Source organism: Rhinolophus ferrumequinum, chromosome 6 (assembly GCF_004115265.2).
Source record: "Rhinolophus ferrumequinum isolate MPI-CBG mRhiFer1 chromosome 6, mRhiFer1_v1.p, whole genome shotgun sequence".
Taxonomy (NCBI): Eukaryota; Metazoa; Chordata; class Mammalia; order Chiroptera; family Rhinolophidae; genus Rhinolophus; species Rhinolophus ferrumequinum.
This window is the reverse complement of record NC_046289.1, coordinates 85459458-85486750: the sequence shown is the minus strand read 5'-3', so window position 1 is coordinate 85486750 and position 27293 is coordinate 85459458. Positions and strand designations below refer to the sequence as shown.

General features: G+C 35.0%; 1 protein-coding gene across 1 annotated transcript in view; it reads right to left on the bottom strand.

The window, feature by feature from the left end:
• Positions 1 to 285: 285 nt before the first annotated feature.
• LOC117023209 (uncharacterized) overlaps positions 286 to 27293 on the bottom strand; it is a 171719-nt gene continuing 144711 nt past the window's right edge. The window contains exon 8 of the mRNA XM_033107650.1: positions 286 to 669. Within this exon, the coding sequence (XP_032963541.1) occupies positions 286 to 669 (384 nt within the window). The remainder of the gene's footprint in view (positions 670 to 27293) is intronic.

Here is a 27293-nt window from a genome sequence, read left to right as displayed (position 1 = left end):
ATATAACTTAGTAGATTTTATTTCTTTCCACTAAAAGATTTCATTTAGCCAGGAGATACACTTAGTCTTACTTCATGTCCTTAAATCAGCCCCACCTTTATAGTTTGAACCATTCACATATTTATACTACTAAGTAGCTGTATATTAAAAAATAAAGGATTGTTCTTTAGCTAAGAGTTCAGCATATTTTCAGTGCTGAGTAAAATAATAACAACATCAATGGATGCAATTATAATATTAAGTCCAAAACCGTAACGCAATTCTTAAATTATAACAATTATTGATTCAACAAGACCTTTTAAGAATCTTTGAAGGCTTGGATAAATCATTCAATATACTCGAAAGTTTACTGAGTTTCAATCCTTTCTTCCGTTTCATCTTCTTTTTCCTGGGATAAACAATATAACTAATGCCAGCTTTTCTAGATGCTTCAATGAGAGAGAGAGACAGATTTCTCATACTGTGATTGTGCTGCATGCTATCTAAGATGGTATCTATACTTCTTTTCACAGAGTGGGATTCCTCAATTTCATTTAGTTCAATCATCTGACGCTCCAATTCCTTTGCTTTCTGAAACTTCACCTCTTTTATATGGTTTTGCATGTCATCTTTAATCTCTAATGGAGTTATGGTCCCCGCCTTCCTCAACTCTTCTGCAGATTTTACTCTCTTATTAATAAGGAAACAAAAAGGCAGAAAAAAAATATAAAATCAATTTAGTTGCTATACATTTAAAATTAATTCAATTACAATTATTATTAATGGAGTTTGGACATTATCGAAAAATTTAAAATCATGTATTCTTGATATTTTTCAAAAGTCAGCTTATAAAGTTAATAATGGAGTTAAAGCAAAGTACAATAACTTGATCATACAATATTCTGTTAGCTACATAAAAGTAACACTATAAAGTGGAAATACATTAATTGTGATTTTTATATATTCTTAATTAAAAGAAAATGCTCTTTATATATCCAAAGAAAGCACATGCTTTACTTTTACTTTTAATGCAAAAACTGGGTAGAACGGGCAAAAATAACTAAAATGCTTTACCCTATAAATTTGTGAGTCTATTTTCAAAAGCACTTTAACAATATTGAATTTCTGTACATTATTCAAATATTCTCTACAAGTTTTCAATTCAATATTTACAAGCTTAAGTAATAGAATTCCAGCCTAATATTTATTTTATCTACTATAATAGAATCAACTTAATTTAATAGAATCAACTTAATTCAATATAATAGAATCAACTTAATAAAATCAATATTATACTACATAAATAATTGTAAATAATTTGCAGTCATTATACATTAGTACTTGAAACCCTAACAACACTCATTACTAGTAAAAGAGATTAGTTTCAGTCCTTTGATATAGCATTTCCTGCCTATTGAACCACTGTCAATAAATTAACCGTATTTAATTTTGCTAATAATTTGTTTCAGATATTTTTCTTTACAGTGAATTTAGGCTCAAATGGCAAACATAATAATTTCATACAAGCTAGTTATATACTTAAAGATGTACTAAAGTACATTAGACATATTGACCCTCCATGACTTACTATACTTCCCTTATCTCAAGAACTATGTTAACTTGGAGTAACTTCAGAAATATGGCAGCATGAGGGGTGCTCCTTGAAATCTCCCGCAGAATTTAAAACAAATTGAACAGCTATATAATTCAACATAAGATACCTTACATAAGACACAAGCACATCTGAGAGATCTGTGCATCGAAACATCTGAAGATGGACGAATTGGGGCAAACAAGGGAAGAGGGATAGCTGAAGTGCTGAGATGCAGCCCAGACTGGCTCACGGCATTCCCAGGAGAGGGAAGGATTCAGGCTGCAGGTGCACTTTCTGTGGCCCACAATCCTGCCTGAGCATATAATGTGGCTGAAACCTGTGATGGGGCAGAAACCTCAGAGCAAAGACTGAATACAGAAGGGTGACAACAGCAGATTAAACCCTCACTGCCAGGCAGAAAACAAAGACGTGGAATCAGGCCACCTTCCCCCACCCTCCCAGTGTTAGAAGCAGGCTTCAGAAGAAACTATAGCAATGTGGGATTAAAAAACAGAATATCTATGGCCCTGAGAACTGGAGAGACAGTCCCGGAACACCAGATGCACAGAGCAGTCAATTCTGGTGACAGAGAACGAGCTGTAGGGACAAGAGAGCTGTGGGTTGGAAGTTGCCATTGATCAGAGCCACAAACACAACTGCCGCCTGTCCCAGACCACCCCGCCCCCACCTTTCCAGGGAGATCTGTGCAGGGTCAACCAAGGCCTCTGAGGCACGCAGGCTATGCATTGAGCTAATGGGACAGCATTGGGGTTTCAGAGGCTCAGAACACCATTGCCCACCACATCCTCCCACAGAGGCTGTGCCCTGATATGCAGGAGACCTGATCACAAAGGAGAAGACCATCTCCCAGGAAACCTCCCACCATGCAAGAAGCAGGAACAGCGCAAGAGAAAATAAAACACTGCAGCATAAGAGAAAATAAACACTCCAGCGACACCTATTGGAAAGCAAAAGAAAGACCTCTTTATATCAACCTGCTGCAGAATCCACTCCTATCGAAACCCAGGAAGAGAAATAATAATTGCCACAAATAACCAAGGTAACAAGACAGCTCAGAAAGAAAATGTAAAATCTCCAAAAATTGAACTTAAAGACATGAAAATATGTGACTGAAATGACAGAGAATTCAGGATTGCACTTCTGAAAATAACTCAGAGATATGCAAGAAAACCCAGACAAGGCAGTACAATGAACTCAGAAATAAAATCAACGAACAAAATGAATATTTTGCCAAAGAGATTGACATTTTTTAAAAAAACCAAATAGATATTCTGGAGATGAAGAACTCAATAAAAGAGAATGAAAATAGCCAGCTTAGGAAATAGAGCTGACCAGATGGAGAAAAGAATTAATGATAGCAAAGATAAAAATCTGGAAATGACACAGATGGAAGAACAGAAAGACTTGAGAGTTAAATGAAAGAACTCCACAAGAACTTTCTGACTCCGTCAGAAAGAGCAACTAAAGAATAACCAGAAGGAGAAGAGAGGGAGAAGGGAACAGGGAATCTATTCAAACAGTCAACAAGAACTTCTGAAACCTATGGAAAGAATCGGATCCTTGAATCCAAGAAGCAAACAGAATAGCTAATTACCTCAATCACAACAGGCCTTCTCCAAGGCACCTTATACTGAAGCTGTCAAAAATTAATAAAAACAAACAAAAAAAGGAATTCTCAAGGCAGCCAGAAAAAAGAAGACAGTAACACATAAAGGAAAGCCCATTAGATTTTCATCAGATTTTTCAGCAGAAACTTTACAAGCCAGGAGGGAGTGGAAACAAATATTCAGACTATTGAAACAGAGAAATTACCAGCCAAGAATAATATATCCAGCAAAGTTATCCTTTAGATATGAAGAAGGAATAAAGACATTTCCAAACATACAGAAGTCCCGGGAATTTTCCACCACATGGCCTACATTACAGGAAATACTGAAGAAGGCTATTTGACCTGAAACAAAAATTCAAAAGAATACAAAACTATGAGCAAGATTATTAACAGACAAACAGAAGCAAGAAAAGGCACCTCCTATACAGAATAGGCACTATACATTTAAACATAACAGAAAGGGTAAAGAAGATAAAAACATTATATATAAAAAAAAGACAACTTGCTACTGCAACCCAGAAATGAACTCACAGCATGAATAGGGATAACTTGTGAAAACAAAATCATAAAAGGGGAGAAAGAAAAGGGGAGAAAAAAATCGGCAAAGGGGAATGAGGATAAGAAGCATGCTAAAGAGAAAAGACTACTGTATCTATGAAACTTTCTTTTACATAAACTTAACAGCAACCACTCAAAAAAAAAAATCCAGAACTGAGACATATAACATAAAAAAAGAAGAAACAGAGGGAAAAAATCATAGAATGCCACCATACTAAAACAACACACAAGAACCAAAAGGCAAAGAAACAATGGAGACACCGAATTACCACAAAAGATAGAATAGCTATAGAAAATCTTCACATATCAATAATTACCCTAAATACAAATGGACTGAACTCACCAATAAAAAGGCACAGGGTAGCAGATTGGATCAAGAAACAAAACCCAACAATACGCTGCCTCCAAGAGACACATTTCAGCTACAAGGACAAATATAGACTCAAAGTGAAAGGGTGGAAAACGATACTCCAAACAAATAGAATCCAAAGAAAAGCAGGTGTATTCATACTTACAACTGATGAAACAGACTTCAGGATAAAAAAGGTAACAAGAGACAAAGATATACATTTCATAATGATAAATGGGACAATATCAACAAGAAGACTCAACACTTACCAATATATATGCCCCCAATCAGGGAGCACCATAATACACAAAGTAACTACTAACAGAACTAAAGGGAGAAATTGACCAAAACACAATTATAGGAGAGGACTTAAATACATCATTGACAGCTATGGATAGACCATCCAAACAAAAAATCAGTAAGGAAATATCAGCCTTAAATGACACATTAAACCAAATGGACATAATTGACATTTACAGAGCACTTCATCCTAAAATACCAGACTACACAGTCTTTTCTAGTGTACATGGAACATTCTCAAGGTTAGACCATATGTTGGGACATAAAACTAGCCTCAACAAATTTAAGAAGATTGAAATCATACCAAGCATATTCTTGACAACAAGGCTTTGAAACAGATCAACTGCAAAACGAAAGTGGGAAAAGTCACAAATATGTGGAGATTAAACAACATGCTATCAATGAAAGACTGGGTCAAAGAAAAATAAAAGGAGAGATCAAAAGAAACAAATGAGAATAAAAATAAATCCTATAAAATTATTGGGATGCAGCAAAAGCAGTATAAAGAGGGTAATTTATATCATTCCAGGCCAATCTCAAGAAACAAGAAAAATCCCAAATAAACAACCTAACGTTACATCTTAAAGAACTAGAAAAAGAAGAACAAATGAAACCAAAAGTCAGCAGAAAGAGGAAAACAATAAAACTTAGAGCAGAACTAAATGAAACAGAGAACAAAAAGACAATAGAAAAAATAATGCAATAAAGAGATGGTTCTCCGAAAAGACTAATAAAATTGAGAAACCCCTGGCTAGACTCGCTAAGGAAAAAAGAGAAAAAACACAAATAAAATCAGAAATGAAAGAGAAGTTACCACAAATATCACAGAAATACAAAGGATCATACAAGAATACTATGAAGGACTATATGCCACCAAATTCAATAACCTAGAAGAAATGGACAAGTTCTTAGAAATATATAGCCTTCCTAGATTGGATCACAAAGAACTTGAAAAATCTAAATAGACTGATCAACAGTAACGAAATTGAAACAAACATCCAAAACCTTCCCCAAAACAAAAGTCCAGGACCAGGTGGCTTCACTAGTGAATTCTACCAAATATAGTGAATTCTACCAAATAAAACAGGATTTAATACCTGTCTTCCTCAAACTCTTCCAAAAAATTGAAGAGGCAATACTTCTTAACTAATTGTATGAGGCCCACGTTACCCTGATACCAAAACCCAGAAAGGATAACACAAAAAAAGAAAACTATAGACCAATATTTCTGATAAATATAGACACAAAAATCCTAAACAAATTTCTAGAAAATCGAATACCACCATGCATTAAAAAGATTATACATCATGACCAAGTGGGGTTTATCCCAGGGGCACAAGGATGGTCCAACATATGCAAATTGATCAATATGATCCACCATATAAACAAAATAAAAGATAAAAATAATATGATTACATCAATAGATGCAGATAAAGCATTTGACAAGATACAACTTCCATTTGTGATTAAAACACTTAATAAAATGGGTATAGAAAGAAAGTACCTCAACATAATAAAGGGCATATATGACAAACCCTCAGCTAATATCATACTTAGTGGTGAAATATTGAAAGCTTTTCCTCCAAAATTAGGAACAAGACAGGGTTTCCCCCATCACCACTGTTATTCAACACAGTATTGGAAGTCCTAGCCAGAGCAATCAGGCAAGAGAAAGAAATATTATTGAAAGCATCCAAATGGGGAATGAAGAAGTTAAATTGTCACTTTTTGCAGATGACATGATTCTTTACATAGAAAACCCTAAAGATTCCACCAAAAAAACTATTAGAAACAATAAGTGAACACAGTAAACTTGCTGGGTACAAAATCAATGCACAAAAATCCATTGTGTTCCTGTATACTAACAATGAAATTTCAGAACAAAATGAAAAAAAAAATTCCTTTTGCAATTGCAACAAAAAGAATAAAATACCTAAGGAATAAACTTAACAAAAAATGTGAAGGACCTATATATATATACACTGAAAACTATAAGACATTCTTTTAAAAAATTGAAGAATCACAAAGAAATGGAAAGATATTCTGTGATCATGGATTGGAAGAATAAACATAGTTAAAATTGCCATATTATCCAAAGCAATATACAGATTTAATGCAATCCCCATCAAAATGCCACTGGCATTTTTTAAAGAAACAGAACAAAAGATCATCAGGTTTGTATGGAATCACAAAAGACCCCAAACAGCCAAAGCAATCCTAAGAAGAAAGAACACTGCTGGAGGTATCACACTCCCTGACTTCAATTTGTACTACACAGTGACAGTAATCAAAACAGCACGGTATTGGCAGAAAAACAGACACACAGACCAATGGAACAGAATTGAGAACCCAGAAATAAACCCAGATATATATGGGCACATAATTTTCGACAAAGGAGCCAAAAACACAATGAATAAAAGAAAGCCTCTTCAACAAACGGTGCTGGGAAAATTGGAAAGCCACATGCAAAAGAATGAAACTAGACTGCTACCTGTCAACATATACCAAAATTAACTCAAAATGGATTAAAGACCTAAACATAAGACCTGAAACAATAAACTGCATAGAAGAAAGCATAGGTACTAAATTTATGGATCTTGGGTTCAGAGAGGATTTTATAAATTTGACCTCAAAGGCAAGGGAAGTAAAAGCAAAAATAAATGAATGGGACTGTATCAAACTGAAATGCTTCTGCACAGAAAAAAAAAAACCATCAACAAAACACAGAGGCAACAACCAAATGGGAGAAGATATTTGCAAATAACACCTCTGATAAGGGGCTAATATCCAAAATATATAAAGAACTCATACAACTCAACAACAAAAAGACAAACCGTCCATTTAAAAATTGGACAGAGGACCTGAACAGACACTTCTCCAAAGAAGACAAACAAACAGCCAACAGATATATGAAAAAATGCTCAGCATCACTATTAGGGAAATGCAAGTCAAAACTACAATGAGATATCACCTCACACCTGTTAGAATGGTTATTATTAACAAGACAAGTAATAACAAGTGTTGGAGAGGCTGTGGAGAAAAAAGAACACTCATACACTGCTGGTGGGAACGTAATTGGTACAGCCGCTGTGGAAAACAGTATGGAAGTTCCTCAAAAAATTAAGAATAGAATTACCATATGACTCAGCAATGCCTCTTCTGGGTATCTACCCCAAAAATTCTGAAAACATTTATCTGTAATGATATATTTACCCCTATGTTCATGGCAGCATTATTCATGGTGGTTAAGACATGGAAACAACCAATGTGTCCTTTGATAGATGATTGGGTAAAGGAGATGTGGTACATAAACACGATGGAATATTACTTGACCAAAAAAAAGATGAAATACTGCCATTTGTGACAATATGGATAGATCTTGAGATTATTATGCTAAGTGAAATAAGTCAGACAGAAAAAGTTAAAAACAATATGACTTCACTTATATGTGACATATACATAAAACTGAAAGCAACAAAGGAACAGACAAACAAACAAACCAAAACTTGTAGACACAGACAACAGTTTAGTGGTTACCAGAGGGTAAGAGGCGATGAGGGATAGTAGAAGAGGGAAAAGGGGATCAAATATATGATGATGGTAGGAGAACTTACTCTGGGTGGTGAACACACAGTGCAAATATAGATGATGTATTATAGAAATGTACACTTGAAACCTATATAATGTCACCCCCAATAAGTTTAATAATAAAAGAAACTATGTTAACTCAATGTGTAATTAGAATAGAAAAATAGAAAAGTACATAGATAATAGAATGTATGCATATGTATATATATAAATATCAAGAAATATGAACACATGTATATATTAAGAAAACATGTACCTGAAGAAAAGTAGAATTTAAGACACTCATATTTCCTACTTCTGTCTAGATATGAACTACACAGAGAGGCCACAGACAGATCTGTAGAATACTTCAAGGAATCACTGACAGAATCTATAACTATAAAGCAGAACTACCAGAATGGGTTTAGGTTTTTGTTTTGTTTATTTTCTTTCCAGCTTTATTGAAGTATTATCAATATATAACATATGTAAGTTTAATGTATACAGTGTAATAACATATGTATTATAGTGAAATGATTACCACAATTAGGTTGGTTAACACCTCCATCCCCTCACAAAATTACTATTGTTTTTGTGTGTTGATAACATTTAAGATCTACTCTCTTAAAAACCTTCAAGTATATAATATAGTATTGTTAATTATAGTCACCATACTGTACATTAGATCTCCAGAATCTTTTGACCAATATCTCCCCATTCCTCCCTCCCCAATCCTGCCCCTGGCAACCACCATTGTACTCTATGTCTCTATAAGTTCAGCTTTTTTAGATTCCATGTATAAGTGACAAGACAGTATTTACCTTTCTCTGTCATTTATCATAATGCCCCAAGGTCTATCTACACTCTTACAAAGGGCTGGATTTCCTTCTGTTTTATGACTAATGTTCCATTACACACACAAACACACACACATACACACACACACACACACACATACATATTGTTTGTATATCAAGAAAAGAAAATATTAGCAAACCAAATTCAACATTAAAAGGATCATACAGTAATCAATAATGTAAAGATTTTGTAGGGTATCCAATGGACACTTGTCTCATTAGGGAGACCACCTCAGGGATGATGTAGATGCCTGATCACTGCACTGTACACCTGAAGCTGAAGCTGAACAATAATGAATGTCAACTACAAGTTTGTATGTATATATATATATGTACAAGCAGCGGAGTACAGCATTAGGAATAGAGACAGTGGAAATGTAATGGCTGTGTGCGATGTCAGAGGGATAGTGGATGGGGGGAAGGGGGTTCACACAGTGTGAGGGATATAAAAGATAAACGTCTAAGTATTACTTTGTCTTTTGCACCTGAAACTAATTTAAAAAAATAAAAAAATAAAAAACCTGATATGTATTTCATACTTACAGTGTATCTATAGACGAACTAGCCGAATTTCAAGTGCTCAACAGCCACACTGACTGGTAGCTACCATATTGAACAGAATAGCTCTAAACTTTTATCTACTTTCAGGGTCTTTGTGCATTTAAAATGTCCCCTCTGCCTGGATTCTCTGCATGACTAATATCCACTTCTCTTGCATTTCTTAGTTTAAAAACATCATCTCCTCAATGAGGCCTTCACCTTATTACTCCAAAATTCTCTACATGAGTCCTTTATGACTTTTGTAGGATTTAGCAAAACCTGCAACTGTTTATTTGTACATTTAATGCTTTTGTCTGTATGCCCTTCTGGAATGTAAGCTTCGTAAGAGAAAGAACAAGGGCCATTTCTGTAATGCTTATAATTATATCCTTATTTGTACATTGCTTGACACATAGGAAACAAGCAATAAATATTTGTAATTAAGGAATAAACAGAAGCACTAGAGAGATGTATTGGTTTTGTACACTACATGTGAACATGTGTGTCTTGCCCCTACTCTACCAGCCCACATATCAGAACATACTCATCAGCCATTCCCAGCTGGCCTGGGGCATTTACAAAGTAGTCAACTTCAGACAACTCTCAGGCAAGTGGCAGTGGATAGAAACAACATGATTTTTTTTTTTTTAAGAGAGCAAGCTCTCAATAGATTTTACCATTCTTCAAGAAACCAGGATTTTTTTAAAACTCAATGGAAACTGAAAGAAGTAAAGGCAGGACCCAAATGATCAGGAGCCAATACCAAATTTGGGAGAAGGTATAGATTAAAGATTCCAATTTGCAAACTCCCAGCTATGTTTTCTCATGAACAAGCCATTTCTCTTCATCTGTAAAAATGCGATGCCTTAAGGATAGAATTAAATTGAATGTGATTGTATATAAAAGTGTTGAAAACAATAAATCCTAAATCTGTATTAATTGTCAAAAAAAAGGATCTTACAATATGATCATACAGTATTTATTCCTTGTATGCAAGAACGGTTCAACATACACAATCTACAGATGTGATACATTAATAGAATGAAGGGTGAAGATCCTATGGATCATCTCAATAGGTATAGAAGAAGCATTTGATAAAATCCAACATCCTTTCATGATAAAAAAAAACTCTCAACAGATTTGATATAGAAAGAACGAAACTCAAGATAATAATGGAAACTATGATCTTATATGAGAAAATTCTCAAAGACTACAACAAGATACTGTTAGAACTAATCAATGAGTCAGTAAAGTTGCAGGATACAAAATGAACATACAAAAATCAGTTGCACTTCGGTACACTAATAATTACCTGAAAAAGGAAACAAAGAAAGCAATCCTATTTACAATAGCATCAAAAACAAAAAAATAGTTAAGAATAAATTTAACCAGGAAGATGAAGGATTTGTACACTGAAAAATACAATACTTTGATGAAAAAAAAAATGAGAAGACACAAATAAATGGAAAGATATCTCAAGTTCATGAATCAGAAGAATTAGTATTTTAAAATGTCCATACTACTCAAAGCCATTTATAGATTCAATACAATCCTTATCAAAAGTCCAATGGCATTTTTCACAAAAATAGAAAACAACCCTAAAATGTGTATGGAACTGCAAAAGACCCCAAACAGCCAAAGCAATCCCGAGAAAAAAGAACAAAGGTGGAGGCATCACAATTCCTGATTTCAAACTTTATTACAAAACTATAATAATAAAAACAGCATGGTACTGCCATAAAAACTGACACATAGATCAATGGAACAGAATCAAGAGCTCAGAAGTTATCCCCCACATATATCAACTAATACTAAACAAGGGAGCCAAGAACTCTCAATGGGGAAAAGATAGTCTCTTTAAGAAATCTGCTAGGAAAACTGAATAGTCACATGCAAAAGAATGAAATTGGACCTCTATCTTACACTACTCACAAAAATGTACCCAAAATGGATTAAAGACTTAAACATCAGACCTGAAACTATAAAACTACTAGAAGAAAACACAGGGAAAAAATCCTGGCATTGGCAATGGTAATAATTTTTTTCGATATAACACTAAAAGCGCAAGCAACAAAAGCAAAAATAAACAGGTGGAATTACATCAAACTAAAAGTTTCTGCACAGCAAAATAAACAATCAGCAAAATAAAATGGCAACCTACAGAATGGGAGAAAATATTTGCAAACCATCAATCTGATAGGGGTTAGTATCCAAAATATATAAGGAACTGTTACAACTCAATAGAAAAAAAATAAATCCGATTAAGAAATGGACAGAGGAACTGAAAATTTTTTCTGAAGAGTACATACAGATGGCCAAGAAGTTCATGAAAAGATGCTCAACATCATTTACCATCAGGGAAATGCAAATCAAAACCGAATGAGGTATCACCTCACAACTGTCAGGATGGCTATTATCAAAAAGACAAGAGACATCAAATGTTGGAGAGGCTGTGGAGAAAAGGGAACCCTCATGCACTGTTGGTGGGAATGTAAATAGGTAGAGCCACTGTGGAAAACAGTATTGAAGTTCCTCAAAAAATTAAAAATAGAACTACCATATGACCCAGCAATTCCGCTTCTGGGTATTTATCCAAAGGAAGGATATCAGGATCTTGAAGAGATACCTGCAGTCCCATTGTCACATTATCACAAAATGTCTTTCATTGTCACAAAGAAAGACAAATATTTTATATGTGGGATAAAAAATAAATTAATTAAAAAAATTTTAAACTCACAGATACAGAGAACAGATTGGTGGATTGCCAGAGCTGGAGAGTAGGAGATAGGCAAAATGGGTGCCAGCCATCCAAAAGGTACAAACCTCTAGTTATAAAATAAATCGGTCCTGGAGTTGTAATGTACAGCATGGTGACTATAGTTAAAATACTGCCTTGTATACTTGAAAATTGCTAAGAGAGTAGATATTAAAAGTTCTTATCATAAGAAAACAAATGTGTAACTATGTATGGTGAGGGATGTTAACTAGACATTGTGGTAATTATTTCACAATATACACAAATATCAAATCATCAAGTTGTACACCTGAAATTAATATGTGATATGTCAATAATATATCAATAAGATAAATCTTTAAAATAGAGTCAGTGTACAGGGATACAAAATAGAGGAATTGAAGAGTCAGTAAGAAAGGAGAATGCCAGAAATGAAATAGGAAACAGGCTAACGTTAGGCGGGTTAAAAGTAAGTTAGAAGCAATAAATGTGGAGAATCAAAGAAACTAACTCAGATTTCAAAGAAAACAAAACAAACAAACAAAAACCCTGGGAGCTAGATGTCAATGCCATTGAAAGTAAGAACTAGCCTTTCAAAAATGCCTATGGATTCTTGATGAAGAGGAAAGTATATTTCATTTGGTAAAAGGAAGTGTGGGTTTAAGTACTAGCTCTGTCACTTATCGCTTTCGGACCTTAGTTTTTTTATGTATAAAACAAGGATAATACCTCTCACTTTGCTTCTCATAGAATATTATGAAGCTCAAGATCATACTGGAATAGTGTTCATGGAAATGATTTAAAACTATGAGCCCAATGCAAGTATAGGTCAGTATTATAAGTGACTTGATTTATAATATACCATGATTTATAATAAAAACTATAAGTGTGAGAAACTGTGAAGAGCTGTTGAAAATTTTAAATTGGCACCACCAACCATAGTCTTATATGAGCTACCGAATACACACTCGAATCCAAACTTTCAATCAACTCTAGATGAATTAACTGACTACACTATTTCAGGAAAGCAATAAAAAAAAAAATAGGTGGTGATTATTACTGGTAAAATAAACATTGCTTTTGAATAATAAAAACCGAAAATTTATCATACCTTTAATTGTGGAGATTGCGTGCTGAAACATTTTGGGATATTGTCAAATGATAAGGATTTTCTCAACATAAGAAACTGAAATGATAAAATGATAATTATACATTGACTGCAGAATCTATGTGTAAGCTAAAATATCATATGACAGTTGACTAATAGTAACTGTTTAGGTAAATTAACAAAATGCAGAAATACTAATTAAAGCACAGGTTCTTACTGATTGTGAAGACACTGAATTCACAGAGAGGAGCAGAACTGAAAATCCATCGATTAAGAAGAGTGGATAATAAATGGAAACTATCTTATTTTTAAAAATTCAACTGGATACAACAAAGACTTACCTGGTACCTGTTATGTGAAAGATGCTATCTGCTAAGCTTTCTAGTTAGTACAAGTGGCACAGGTGTGTGTGCATGTCACCTCTAATCATGAGTAACCTCACACTTTTACTCTATAAGATCACACAAATATCATCACTTACTATGGGAGCTCTTATATTAAAAGAGTTAGAAATTTCTACTATACTAGATAAAGTAGAAAGTACAAAAAAAAAAAAAAAAGGACATGTTCCATGTCCTCGACCAGTGTGATGGTGGAAACAGATATAAAGAAATGACTACAAAAGAAAAAGAAAAAAAGAAATGACTACAATCCAAAGTGGCTGTGGCAATGACTGCAAAGATGGCATGAATCAGGTGCAAAGGAACACAGGAGAGGGAGAGGTCAGTTCTGAATGGGAAAGAACCTGCGCAGATCAGCTTAAAGAGTTAGCTTCAGGGCAGACCTGTGAAAGATAGCAGTATTTCCATGGACTGAGAAGGGGTTGAGAACATCTCAAGCCAATGCCTAAGCAAGCACTGAGATGTGTCAACGTGCTGGGATTGGGGTCCCCAGGGACGGTGGTGCAGGCAGAATACAGGGTACATGGAGGTTACACGGAGCCAGAAGTACAATGGAGGTAAGATAGAAAATATCGTTGCGGCCAGGTTCTGAGACTTAGTTAAGCACTCTGACTTTATTTGGTAGGTAGAGTTATTCAGTTTGTTGAGACATGAGTGACATAACATACCTGTGTTTTAAGAGTATAGCAAGGGGCAGGAAAGAAGATGGACTAGAAGAAGCAGCTACTGAAAATGGAAACTATCTGACTGGTAGGTATAAGTAGTGCTACGACAGAGGTCTAGAAAGTGCGAATGGCATTCAAACTAGAAAGTGTCATTCGTTGGTTCAATTATTTTTTTATGTGATGGTCACTACTCTAGGTGCTACAGATAAAACAGTGACCAAGAATGATACGACCCCAGGCTGGTGAGGAACACAAAGAGCAAATATACAAACGGGCAAATATTTAGTAAGTGCCATAGTGAAAACAGCAAAAAAAAAAAAAAAGTGATCTACATAAAATATACATTATCCCCTCCTAAAATAAAAAAAAGTCAGTATTACCTGACTGTATGGGAGGAGGCATAGGCACAAATTTAACCCAGTTAACTGACTAGAACAGTGAGTTGATTTGTCCCAGGGCACTAAGACTCTCTACTATGTAGGACTCGCATCCCAAGATATATCATCAAGGGGAGCAAAGGACTATGGCATTCATGAGAGAAAAATAAAACTGTTTCTTATTTGTCGCCATAACATTCAGGACCCTTATTAAACCAATTATATAAATTTTATACTTTTCTTCTCGCAATCACTGTCTTTTCTCTCCGATTGTGTTTATTACTTAATTAGCTTACTTGGATACACTATACTGATAATAAAGTCATACGCATGAGTCTAATCACCATTTAGAGAATTTAGTTTTACTGTTTCATGACCATGAACAATTCCCCCGGTTTGTCAAAATATGTATAAACATATTCCTTTGATCACTGAAGACCTAGGCAAGAAGTGATAAATGAGTACAAAACCAGAAATTTTAGGAAAACGCACAACAGATATCCTGCTATTATTGGTTCGTAAATAACATCTTCTGATGACATAAAGGCAACATATTTGAAAAAGAGGAAATGTGTCCTCAGCAAAGACACTAGTGAATGCTCTGAGGCATTTCCTAGACTAAGGAAGCACCAAGAAATAATTTCCGGGATTACTAGAAATAATATCTAAGCTGTAGGCAGATAAAGCAACCAACCCAAAATTCAGAATAAAAATTATACATACCCTAAGACTTGTGCTTTGCTGATTTAAAGTAGTAACACTTTCCTTGCTTTCAGATGAAAATTTCTCAATTAAAATTCTGCTTGCTTGAATACTCTGGTAAAAAAAGATAAGTTTTAAATTATAGGGTGGAATACTTTAAAAAGCCTATGATCACTTTTACTTCACAGTACAAGAGAAAAGAATGGAAAGGGCAGACTTGTAGAAAACATTTTACCAGAGATTATAGCAAAGTCCAGCTACAGCCTTAGTATTTGGCCAAAACCCGCAATTTGGCTTTAGCATTAGTCTTTAGTCACATGGATACTTCTGTTATTTCTGGCATCCCTAATCTTAGGAGTAATCAAGGATCCTGTGATATCACAGGTTAGCAATGAATCTATTCAGCATATCAACATCAGGATTATGAATAAAACTTCATTTGGATGTCACTGTGACTATTCACTATAAAACAGAAGTAAGTATATTAAATGTTAATTGGAATGAAAATCTTAAATACCTTTATAATTTAAACTTTATCAGGCAATTAAGTTTTATATATGTATGTTTATTGTTGTAAGGGTAAACTGCTACAACGATTATATTATTAAACATGCCATGTCTTTATCTTGTAGTCAGAGATTTGGATATGTAGAAACAACTAGAAGACCTAAGTTTGACAGCCCAGTGGGCTCATGATGAATTAAATCATTCTGCTGCTTACTTTAATGAAAATTTTTAGGTCTCAAACAACTAAAATTTCAAATTCAAAACATAATTATTCAATAAGAAATCAGCTTAGAAAAGCCTCATGTAATTATCACTGAGTATGGAACAGATATGGAGAAGGCTATGGGTAATTTAAGAATCATCAGCATGGAATTTTTGTTCATCCTCTTTTGTTGTATTTTTAGAAAGTAGCTAGAGCACAATGTAAGGTAAGAAGATAATTGGACAAAGCAAAAAGAGACTTGGTCACTTTCATCATTATTCTTCAAAGACAAACTACATGATACACAAGAAATTTTGGAACTATTTTGCATATGCTTACACAAAATATTCAAATATGACGGAATAGCAGCCATTATATATTTAAAAGAATACTTTTAACAATAACAAGGACAAAAACCTTAAAACAGCAGGTCCTCAATAACATTTTATAACATTGATGAGATGCCAAAGGAACCTAACTCTTGTTTATATCAATTAGCTTGTGGTAAAATTGACTTTGTTATAAGTCATTTTGCTTAAAGTCACAGAACCTATCCACAATGTTAAGTGAAGACTTGCTGTACTGTATTATATTTTACAGATATTAAAGCAGTGGAACTTACCAACAATCAATGGTTGCTTTTTAAAAAGAGAATATAGTTCATATTTGGAATCTTCCAAGATATTACCCACACTAATGTGCCTTCAGAGGGCAATTACAGTATTGTTTACATGACATCTGGTGTAAAAATTCTCGTGCTCCATTCCAGGGATGCTGAAATTGGTATACATGCAATAAAAGCTAGGATACAGATGAAAATAAAAACAATTTTGCTACTTTCAACTATGACTTTCTGCTTCTACTTATGGTAGGCTAGGTAATTCTGCTGAAGACAACTAAGGAAGCTACATGTGATATGAAAAACATAATCTTCAAAACAGCAAAGTACTAACAAGATGATGAAGAGATAATGGGCAAAAATCTAAGGCAAGAACCTAAAAAGGTAAGTCCAATATTCAAAGATGCTTTTATTCTCAGGATGTTTCAAATTCAAAACATAATTATTCAATAGGATAATGAAAAAGAGCTGCAAATCTGAGCTGCAGATGTGCAACTTCTTGGTGCAAAGGTAACAGAAATTGAGGGCCAGAATCTACCTGATCGACCTGAGGTGTGAAGCCTGATATCATATATATACATAAATATACAAATTTGTATATATACTATATAATATATATGTAAAAATATATACATATATTTGTAAATATACGAAATAAACAAGTATTCAAAGCTACAAGGACACTACAGGTCTACACCCTCAGGTTAAGAATGAATGAAAGAAAATTAACCTTTGTGAGGGTGGTCAGAGAAACTCAAGCCTCAACCTTAGATTAAGGCTGTCTCTGAGTGGTAAAGGTCCCAGATTCTGACAAAAATTTTTTCCTAGAGAAAGTAACTGCCATTCTAAGTTCTCAAATATTTCCTAAAAATACTGTCTTAAATACAATGATAAACATTTAAAGACAGACAGGTACACAAAGAAATAAAACAACAGAAAATAATAGATTTGGAGAAAAAAATATAAATTCTAAAAATAAAAATACAAAACCAAATTAAAAAATATAGTAAACAAATTTAACAGTGTATTAGACACAACTGAAGCAAAAAAAGATGTATGAAACTGAACTATATGATAGATCGATAGAAATTTTCCAGAATTAGTATCAGCAGAAAAAAAGGTAGCAAATAATGTGATTAAAGTCCCAGAAAATGAAAGAGAGAATGGACGGGGCAAAATTTGAAGAAGTAATTACTGAAAAATTTCCATAGTTGATGAAAGACATCAAACCACAGATTCAAAATCCCAATGATTCCAAAGCATGATAAATAAAAAGAAATCTACAATTAGACACATCATAATGAAACTGTAGGGAAAAAATGAGAAAAACTGAAAAGTAGCCAGTTTGGGGGGAATCAGAGAATTGATTATCTTCAAAGTATTCATACTTAAGAATCACTTCTAACAACAACAGTGGACACCAGAAAATAGTAGAACATCATTGGCGTGCTAAAAGAAAATATTTGCAACATATATTGTGCCCAGGTAAAATCAAAATATCCCTTAAGGAGGTAATTTGAAGACATTTGAAACAAAGAAGAAACAGGCTTTTCACCAACTGCAGAGTTCCCACTTTCTTTAAAGAAAATTCTAAAATGATTCCAGACAGAAAGCTCTGAGATGCTAGGGGGGAAAAAAAGAAAGAAAAAGAAAAAAAAAAAACAGAAAGATAAATACAAGGTTGGACAATTAAGTTAATAAACTCATCCTAGAAAAAGTGCTACATGCCTCATTGCTCAATACCACTACAGTCACCTTCGAAATATTCCTTTTGGGAAGCTATGCACCCTCACCAGCGCCTAGTCCACCCTTCAAAGTAATTTTGGAACTCTTTTTCTAGAATGGCCATCAGAGTTGTCGTCGTATTCCCCTTGTTTTCCTGAATGTCATCAAAATATCTTCCTTTCAATATTTCCTTTATCTTTGGGTAAAGAAAGAAGTCATTGGGGGCCAGATCAGGTGAATAGGGAGGGTGTTCCAATACAGTTACTTGTTTATTGGCTCAAAACTCCCTCACAGACAGTGCCGTGTGAGCTGGAGTGTTGTGATGCAAGAGCCATGAATTGTTGGTGAAAAGTTCAGGTCGTCTAACTTTCTCACGCAGCCTTTTCAGCCCTTCCAAATAGTAAACATGGTTAACTTTTTGTTCAGTTGGTACAAATTCATAAAGAATAATCCCTCTGATGTCAAAAAAGGTTGGCAACATTGTTGCAACAAGTTCGTGAACTTAGTTGTCCAACCTCGTACATTGATAAAATGTAAGGGATAGTGTGTAAAATGATAATCATGTTTTGGGTATTTTAAAAGATAAGTATCTAAAAATACACAAAAGTAAGAGCATATTAGGTCAAGAAGGGGTAAATGGAAATAAAAAGTTTTAAAGTCATTGTATTTTCCTAGAAGAGCATAAAGGTATTAATTTACATTAGATATTGATTAGTTAAAGATGTATAATCTAGGAAAACCATCATAGGAATAAGAAACAATACATCTAACTTCCAAAATAGGAATGATAAAGCATAATTTATCCAAATAGTTGAAAAATAGAAGTTAAATCAGAATATATAGCCAGAATGCTACATTTTTTAAAGTAAAAAAATAAATAAATAAATTTAAGAAAAGAATTAAAGGGAGAAAACAAAAAAAGGCAGTCAATAAAAAACATGAATTAAATGGTATGATCAAGCAAAAAACTGTAATCATATATATAAATAGGCTAAATTTGCTTTTTTTTAAAAATGGGTCACACAGATCTTTGTATCTAAATACAAATTCCCATTCAAAGGAAACAGGAGTCTTTGAACAAAGGTCTGATTCCTGTTCTGATGCATGGAAAGTTCCTGGGCCATCTTTTTGTGCCAGGTCTTTTGGATCCCATCTCTGCTGGTCATTGGGTGTGAACAACCAGCTGATTTATTTTTGACCACTTTTCTAATGGATTACTCCATCATCACTAGTTCTAACCAATTGTTCTTATTCTTGCTACAATTCCTACTTCAGATAATTCTGCCTACTATGCATTCCCTATATTCACATTTTCTATGTACAAGACAGAAAAATAGATGGCCATTCTTTATAAACATATAGTTTGCAAAACATTGCACTCATATTACAGATGCCCTGTGGACATCTGTGGACGATAAAAAGAGAGGGAGCAGTAGGAAGGGGGCGCCTTCAGATCATAATGCACATCAGACATCTGTGAAAAAGGAAGAAAGAGGAAGGATTGGGTAGGAAGAGCTTCAGATTACAGAGCAGTTTTGAGAAAGATTCTCCCAAGCACATGGAAAGTCCCTGAGCCAAAGTTGCCTATGAAAACAATCCCACATCAAGCAGAAATAGATCAGCTCTAACAAGCCCCACTATGCTCAGTCACTGGATGGGAACAGCCCAGAGGAATGAATGGCTTTGGAATGAATGCCATGCTAGATATACAGGACTGCAGCTAGAGGCTGGTGGTCAAGTAATCCAAGAAACGTAAAACTTTCAATATTAACATTCTAAACATGTAGTACCCATAGATGAAATATCAATGTGATTCTATCCCAGCCTTGCTTGCAGAGAAGCTAAGAGGCAAACTGACGACCCCATTTCAAGCAATAGCATATATGAACAGAATTTCTTTGATTTAATCCTATCTCTGAGTTTATTATGCTATTACTTTTGTTATACTTTCCCCATGATTTACTTAACATTTTGGTTTTATCCTTTTTTGATATATGTGTTTTAGTATGCTGCCTAAAATAATATGCAAATAAAATAATCCTAAATACCATTAAAAAATTATGCACAATGGCATTCATCACATAATTTAAAAGGAAAAAAATAAAAAGGAAGAAGAAAAAGGAGGAAAAAGAGAAAGAAGAGGAGGAGAAAGAAGAATTCTTAGGAATGAAAGAAAATGGATCAAAAAGTGGGAAGTAATTGTCTTGAGGGAAAAGAAAAATAGATGATTTTGGTTTTCTTCTCAATTTCTCTAGTTTTTTGACATTCAATGTTATTTTAATTTCAGGTGTACACCTGAACACCGAGAGGTTAGACATTTATATAATTTAAGAGGGGATCCCCCTGACTAGTCTAGTACCCACTTGGCACCATACATGGTTATTACCATATTGTTGACTATATTCCCTATGCTTTACTTTACATCCCCTCGACTATTTCGTAACTACCAATTTGTACATCTTAATCCCTTCACCTTTTTCACCCACGCCCCTAAACCCCTCCCATCTGGCAACCATTAAAATGTTCTCTGTATTTATGAGTCTGTTCCTGTTTTGTTTATTTTGTTCTTTAGATCCCACATATAAGTGAAATCACATTGCATCTGTTTATCCCTCTGACATTCCCCTCAGCACAGTACCCTCCAAGTCCATCCATGCTGCATCAGATGGCAAGAGCCCATTCCCTCCCATGGCTGAGCAACATTCCATTATATATATATATATATATATATATATATATATATATATATATATATATATATATCACCTCCTCTTTATCCATTCTTCCATCAACAGACACCAAGGCTGCCTCCACATCTTGGCCACTGTAAACAATGCTGCAATGAACATATGGATGAACATGTCCCTTGAAGTATTGCTTTGGGTTTCTTTGGATAAATACCTAGAAGTGGGATTACTGCGTCCTTCTTTGTCTCTTGTTATAGCCTTTGTTTTAAAGTTCATTTTGTCTGGTATAAGTATTAGTATTTGTATAAGTATTGCTACCCTAGCTTTTTTTTTTTTTTTAATTTCATTTTCATGACATACCTTTTGCATCTCTTTACTTTCAGTTTGTGTGTCTTTCAATCTGAAGTGAGTCTCTTGCAGGCAGCATATGTAAGGGTTTTGTTTTCTTATCCATTCAGCCACCCTATGGTGTTTGATGGGCACATTTAATCCATTTATATTGAAAGTAATTGTTGATAGATATGTAGTTATTTTCATTTTATTATTCATATTTTTTATCTTTTTTTTTCCACCTTAACGAAGTCCCTCTAAAATTCTTTGCAATATTGGTTTGGTGGTAATGAACTACTTTAGCTTTTTCTTGTCTGGGAAGTTCTTTATCTGTTCTTCAATTCTAAATGATATATTTGCTGGGTAGAGTAATCTTTGGTTATAGATCCTTGCTTTCATCACTTTGAATATTTTATGCCAATCCCTCTCTACTACAAAGTTTCTGTTGAGAAATCAGCTGATAGTCTTAGGGGAGCTCCCTTGTAGGTAACTAAGTGCTTTTCTCTTGTTGCTTTTAAGATTCTTTCTTTGTCTTTAACCTTTGGCATTTGAATTATGATGTGTCTTTGTGTGGGCCTCTTTGAGTTCATCTTGTTTGGGACTCTCTGAGCTTCTTTGGCTTTTATGTCTATTTCATTCAGCAGGTTAGGAAAGTTTTCCATCATTATTTCTTCAAATAGGTTTTCAATTCCTTGCTCCTCTCTTCTCCTTCTGATAATTCTATAATGTGAATGTTGGTATACTCAATGTTATCCCAGAGGCCTGTTAAACTATCCTCATTTTTTTGGATTCCTTTTTTCTTTGAATTCTTATTATATATCACATTCTGTGCTCACCACCCAGAGTCAGTTCTCCTTCCATCACCATATATTTGACCCCCTTTACCCTCTTCTACCAACCCTGTTCCCCTTACAGATTCTTTTTTCTTTTCTCTCTCTCTTCTGATTGTGTGTTTTCTTCTACCTTGTCTTCCAAACCATTGATTTAATCCTCTACTTCATCTGAGTTACTGTTGGTTCCCTCGAATGTATTCTTCATTTCAGTTACTATATTCTTTATTTGACTGGTTCTCATTTATGTTTTCTATTGCCATTTTCATGTTTCCTATCTCTTTGTTGAAGTTGTCCCTGAGATCACTGAGCAAGCTTATAACCAGTGTTTGGAACCCTGCATCTAGTAGATTGCTTGTCTCCATTTTGTTTAGTTCTTTTTCTGGATCTTTGTTCTGTTCTTTTATTTGGGACGTGTTTGTCTGTCTCCCCATTTTGTCTGACTCCCCGTATTTGCTTCTATGCATTAGGTATAGCTTCTGTATCTCCCAGTCTTGGTAAAGTGGCCTTATGTAGTAGTGGGTGTCCTGTGGGGTCCAGTAGCCCAGTCTTTCTGGTCACCTGATCCAGGTGCTCCAGGTGTGTCCCTTCTATGGGTTATTTGTGCTCTCCTGTTGTAACTGTGCTTTGGTTGCTGTTGGCACATCAAAGGGAGGGATTGATCTTCAGGCTGACTGGTTGTGAGGACTGGCCATGACTACAGTGGAGGAGCTATTGTGCAGTGTCTGACCCTATGGAGCAGGATTCACTTTAGTGGGGCTGTGGCGCCTGCTCAGTCTGCCCTTTGGGTGTGTCATCCTTGAAGGCAGCCAGGTGATCCTCTGGTGAGGTCAGAAGCTGGCCACCAGGCATGCCAACCTCAGGGCCTCCTGGGAGGGGCTCCGCTGCAAGCCAAGTTCAGCCATAGCCTGTGCCCTGCCCAGGGCCACCTGGCATAAGCCACAAAGCAATCTCCAGATGGTTGCTGACCATGTAGGGCTTGGAGGTACCTTGAGAGGCTAAGCTGCAAACCAAGGCCTGCTCACACTAGTGCCAGGATTTGAGCCACTCAACAAGAGGTACAGGACATGCCAAAGCCAGATGCTGCTTGTTTGGGTTTTGTAAACCTTTGAGAGATTTTAGGAAAGTCCAGAGAATAAGCCAAGACCAGCCACTTGTATGGAAAAGCCACTGGAAGAGGCTTATGTGTGATCAAAAGTCGGGTGGGGTGGACAAATGGTGTTAGCCAGGTTGATGGAGAGACTCAGATACGGTGGTCACCTGCATCTGAATGCTAGGAAGGAAGAGGGCTCAAAAAAGAAATGAATTCTGCTAGCACTTCTGTCTGGGAGAAAGCTGCCCCTTCAGCCCTTGCCCTGCAGCCAGACAATTCATTTCCTCCCTGTATGTCCCTGGCACCTTTCAAGCTGCTGACCCAGAGTGAGTGAGTCCATCAGCTCGTGAGTCTGTGCACAGACACATTTAAGAGAAATGCCTGTGACTCTAACCACCCCCCATCACACTCAGCAACAATTTCCACTGGTTTTCACAGCCAGGAGTTGTGGGGACTCTTCCCAGCACTGGAACTGTGGGCTGGGGAGGCTGGTGTGGGCCTGGTACCCCTCACTCCTCAGGGTGGGACCTCTGTAGCTGAGATAGCCCTCCCGATTTTTTCTACTACCTTGTCTTCCAAATCACTCATTTAATCCTCTACTTCATCTAAATTACTGTTGAGTCACTGTAGTGTATTCTTCATTTCAATTACCTTATTCTTTATTTGACTGGTTCTCTTTTATGTTTTCCATTGCCATTTTTATGTTTCCTATCTCTTTGTTGAAGTTTTCCCTGAGATCACTGAGCTTCCTCATAACCAGTGTTTGGAACTCTGCATCTAGATTGCTTGTCTCCCTAAGACCACCACATATGGTGTCAGACCAGTTGTTCCTGCCTCTGCCCCTCCTACCAGTCTTGAGGTGGCGTTTCCTGTATGTCTTTAGTTGTAAGGTTGGGGTTCAACTAGACTCAGGCAATTCCCAGTTATGGTTGTTCTGTAGTTTAGTTGTAATTTTGATGTAGTCATGAAAGGAGGTGAACACAGCATTTACCTCCTCTGACACCTTGACCAGAAATGATTTTTGTAATACTTAAAATAATCAGTATAACATAAAATTAAAGCAAGCAAACACTCTTTAAAGTAAGAAGAAAAAAACTAATGATTGTATTTGGTTCTGGTAAACTTTTTTTTAACATTAAATTAACCAAAATTGCATTTTTAAAATCCAATGAAAAATACCATGAAACACTTCTGAACAACCCAAATAGTTTTATATCTTGGAAACTCAGTCAAATAAAATATCCTTTCAAAAAGAAAACTTGACTGGTTAAAATAACATGGATAAGTACCACAGTTTTTTAGAAATATATATAATATATGTGTGCGTAAATGTACACATAGGCTTATAAGTATATTGTATATATGGACATATATATAATACATACCTATAATAATTATCTATCATACATATAATTTCTAGAGTGCCACCCAATCATTCTTAATTATGGCAATAGTTGTCTGGCAATTTATGTAACAACTGTCCAATAAAATTTAATTATACAATTTAATTATTAAACAACAAATGCAATAGAGAAAATAATTCAGTGTGTTACCTCATATTTTGGATATAGGGTTTCCTTCATGACAGATACTGGAACAGAGAATTTGGGCGAAGTTACACTCCAGAACAACTTCGTAAATCCCGGATAAGCAGACATCTTTGAAAATAACATAAAAAGTTATTAGAAACTAACAAATGGTCACTAGGGTAAAACCTCAAGCTCTCATCAAAATTGTATCTAGTTTCTTAGAGAGTGAGGTGATTAGTTCCACAACCTCTGAAAATCTAGGAAAAACTTTTCATACTCAACAGATTAGCAAAAATGTAAAGTCAGTAATTCCAAGTAATGCCAAGGATATAGGGAAATTAGTAGAACCACAGTGGAGTTAAATTGGCAATTTCTAGTAAAAGAGAAATATACATGCCACATTAATCCAGCAATTTCACTTACAGCTCTATAGTCTAAGAAAATTCTGAAACATGCGCATAAAGAGATATGTACAAGGATGTTCATACTGCATATGAAATAGAAAAGGAAAAAAAAACACAACAAAGCCCAATGTCAATGTCCATTAATAGAGAAACCGATGAATAAAATGTGGCATATTCATATAACTAAATACTAATAAAACCATTCAAGAACAAAGATTATAAACCTTAGATGGATCTTAGAAGCACAGTACTGAGTAAAATAAGCAAGTTTTAGAAGGTGCATACAAACTAGTGTCTTTATATAAATGTATATAGAACACACAGAACTATAGTGTTTATTGTTTAGGGTCACAAATACATTTAGTAAATATAAAATCATAGACTAGAAAGGCCACAGTTGTAATCGTCACTGCCCCTGGGTAAGGAAAAGAGAGAAATGGAATTAGGAAGAAGTACAAGAGGACATAATTAAATTATTTTAATGTTCTATTTTATTTTGATAAATCTGAAACAAGTATAATAAAATAACACATAAATTCTTGATAACATGTCCCCAAGTGTGTGTTAGTTTACTTTCTGTATTTATTTATTAGGTTTTTAAAAACTTTTTCCAAATAAAAATTAATCAGGCATAGGGGAATTTTTAGGGAGGTGAAACTATTCTGTATGATGCTGGAATTGTGATTATATGACATTATGCATTTGTCAACTTTACAGCACAAAGAGTAAACCTTAATGTATGCAAATTTTAAAAAATTGTTCAGGAGATCAAGAGGAATCCCAGTAGGGGAAGGCAGAATGTAACAAAACAATCTAACTGTATTATAAATGTGTGAAACAACCACTCTGAGGGGGGTGGGGGGAAAGTTGCTGACCTTAGTAACTTGGAAAGGAGTGGAGCATATAAAACCAAAGGCAAAAGAAACTGCACATAGCACTGTACTTTAGTTAATGAAGTTGTATTCCAAAGGTTAATAATTCTGATAGTTCTACCATATTTCCCCCAAAATAAAACTAGGTCTTATATTAATTTTTGCTCCAAAAGACACATTAAAGCATATTTTCAGGGGATGTCTTATTTTTTCATGTACAACTGTCTACATTTATTAAATACAGTCATGTCATCTTCTTCTGGAACATCGTCATAATGTACTAAATGCGTCCGTCTGGCTGACGATCTTAACTGGGGCTTATTTTTGGGGTAGGTCTTATTTTCGGGGAAACACGGTATACGTGAACACTTCTATACTGGAATCGAACAATTAAGTAAATGGATGGAGGATAGTAGGAGCCAGGTTTGGCACTGCTGGAGTGAGAGTTTAAAGATAAGCAAGGGAGGAGGCTAGAATGCTCCATGTGGTAATGGATTGGAGTTGGAGACATCAGTCTGAACTCATGTTTAGCTTAATTTAAATACAGATGGTTACAGATAGAAATATTTTTAAATGTGTGCATTTACAGCAGTTAGTAGACATATTTCCTTGCTGTGTCAGCCTAGAAGCAACGATGCCCCAGTAGCAACAAGCACACTTAATACCCAGATCTTGGTTTCTAACTACATTCTTTATTAAAGGGAACTAGGGCTTCTTGTAGAAATTACTAATTCTATGGACTGAGGCAGGAAATGCACAAGATGAGCCTGGAACATCTTGTATTGCCAGAAATCACGAAAGGGTTAAAAAAAAATCCCAAAACGATGGGGAATGTCACAGGGACATAGGAGTCCACTGAAGAAACTCTCAATGACCAAAACTTGAACAATTTTAGCAAAATAATAACAATAAATAGCATTGGATTGTAATTTAAAGTATAACAAATATCTATGAGTTATACTGATATAAATAGTTAAATAAACAAATGGGAAGAATAGACAAATCTGCATAGATGAATTTAAATTAATTTTTGAATATAATCTTAACTCAAAAAAATGGAGCACAACTCCACATCCCTTAAGCGTGAGCTGCACATAGTGACTTCCTTCCAGAGTACAGTATGGAAAAGGGGGA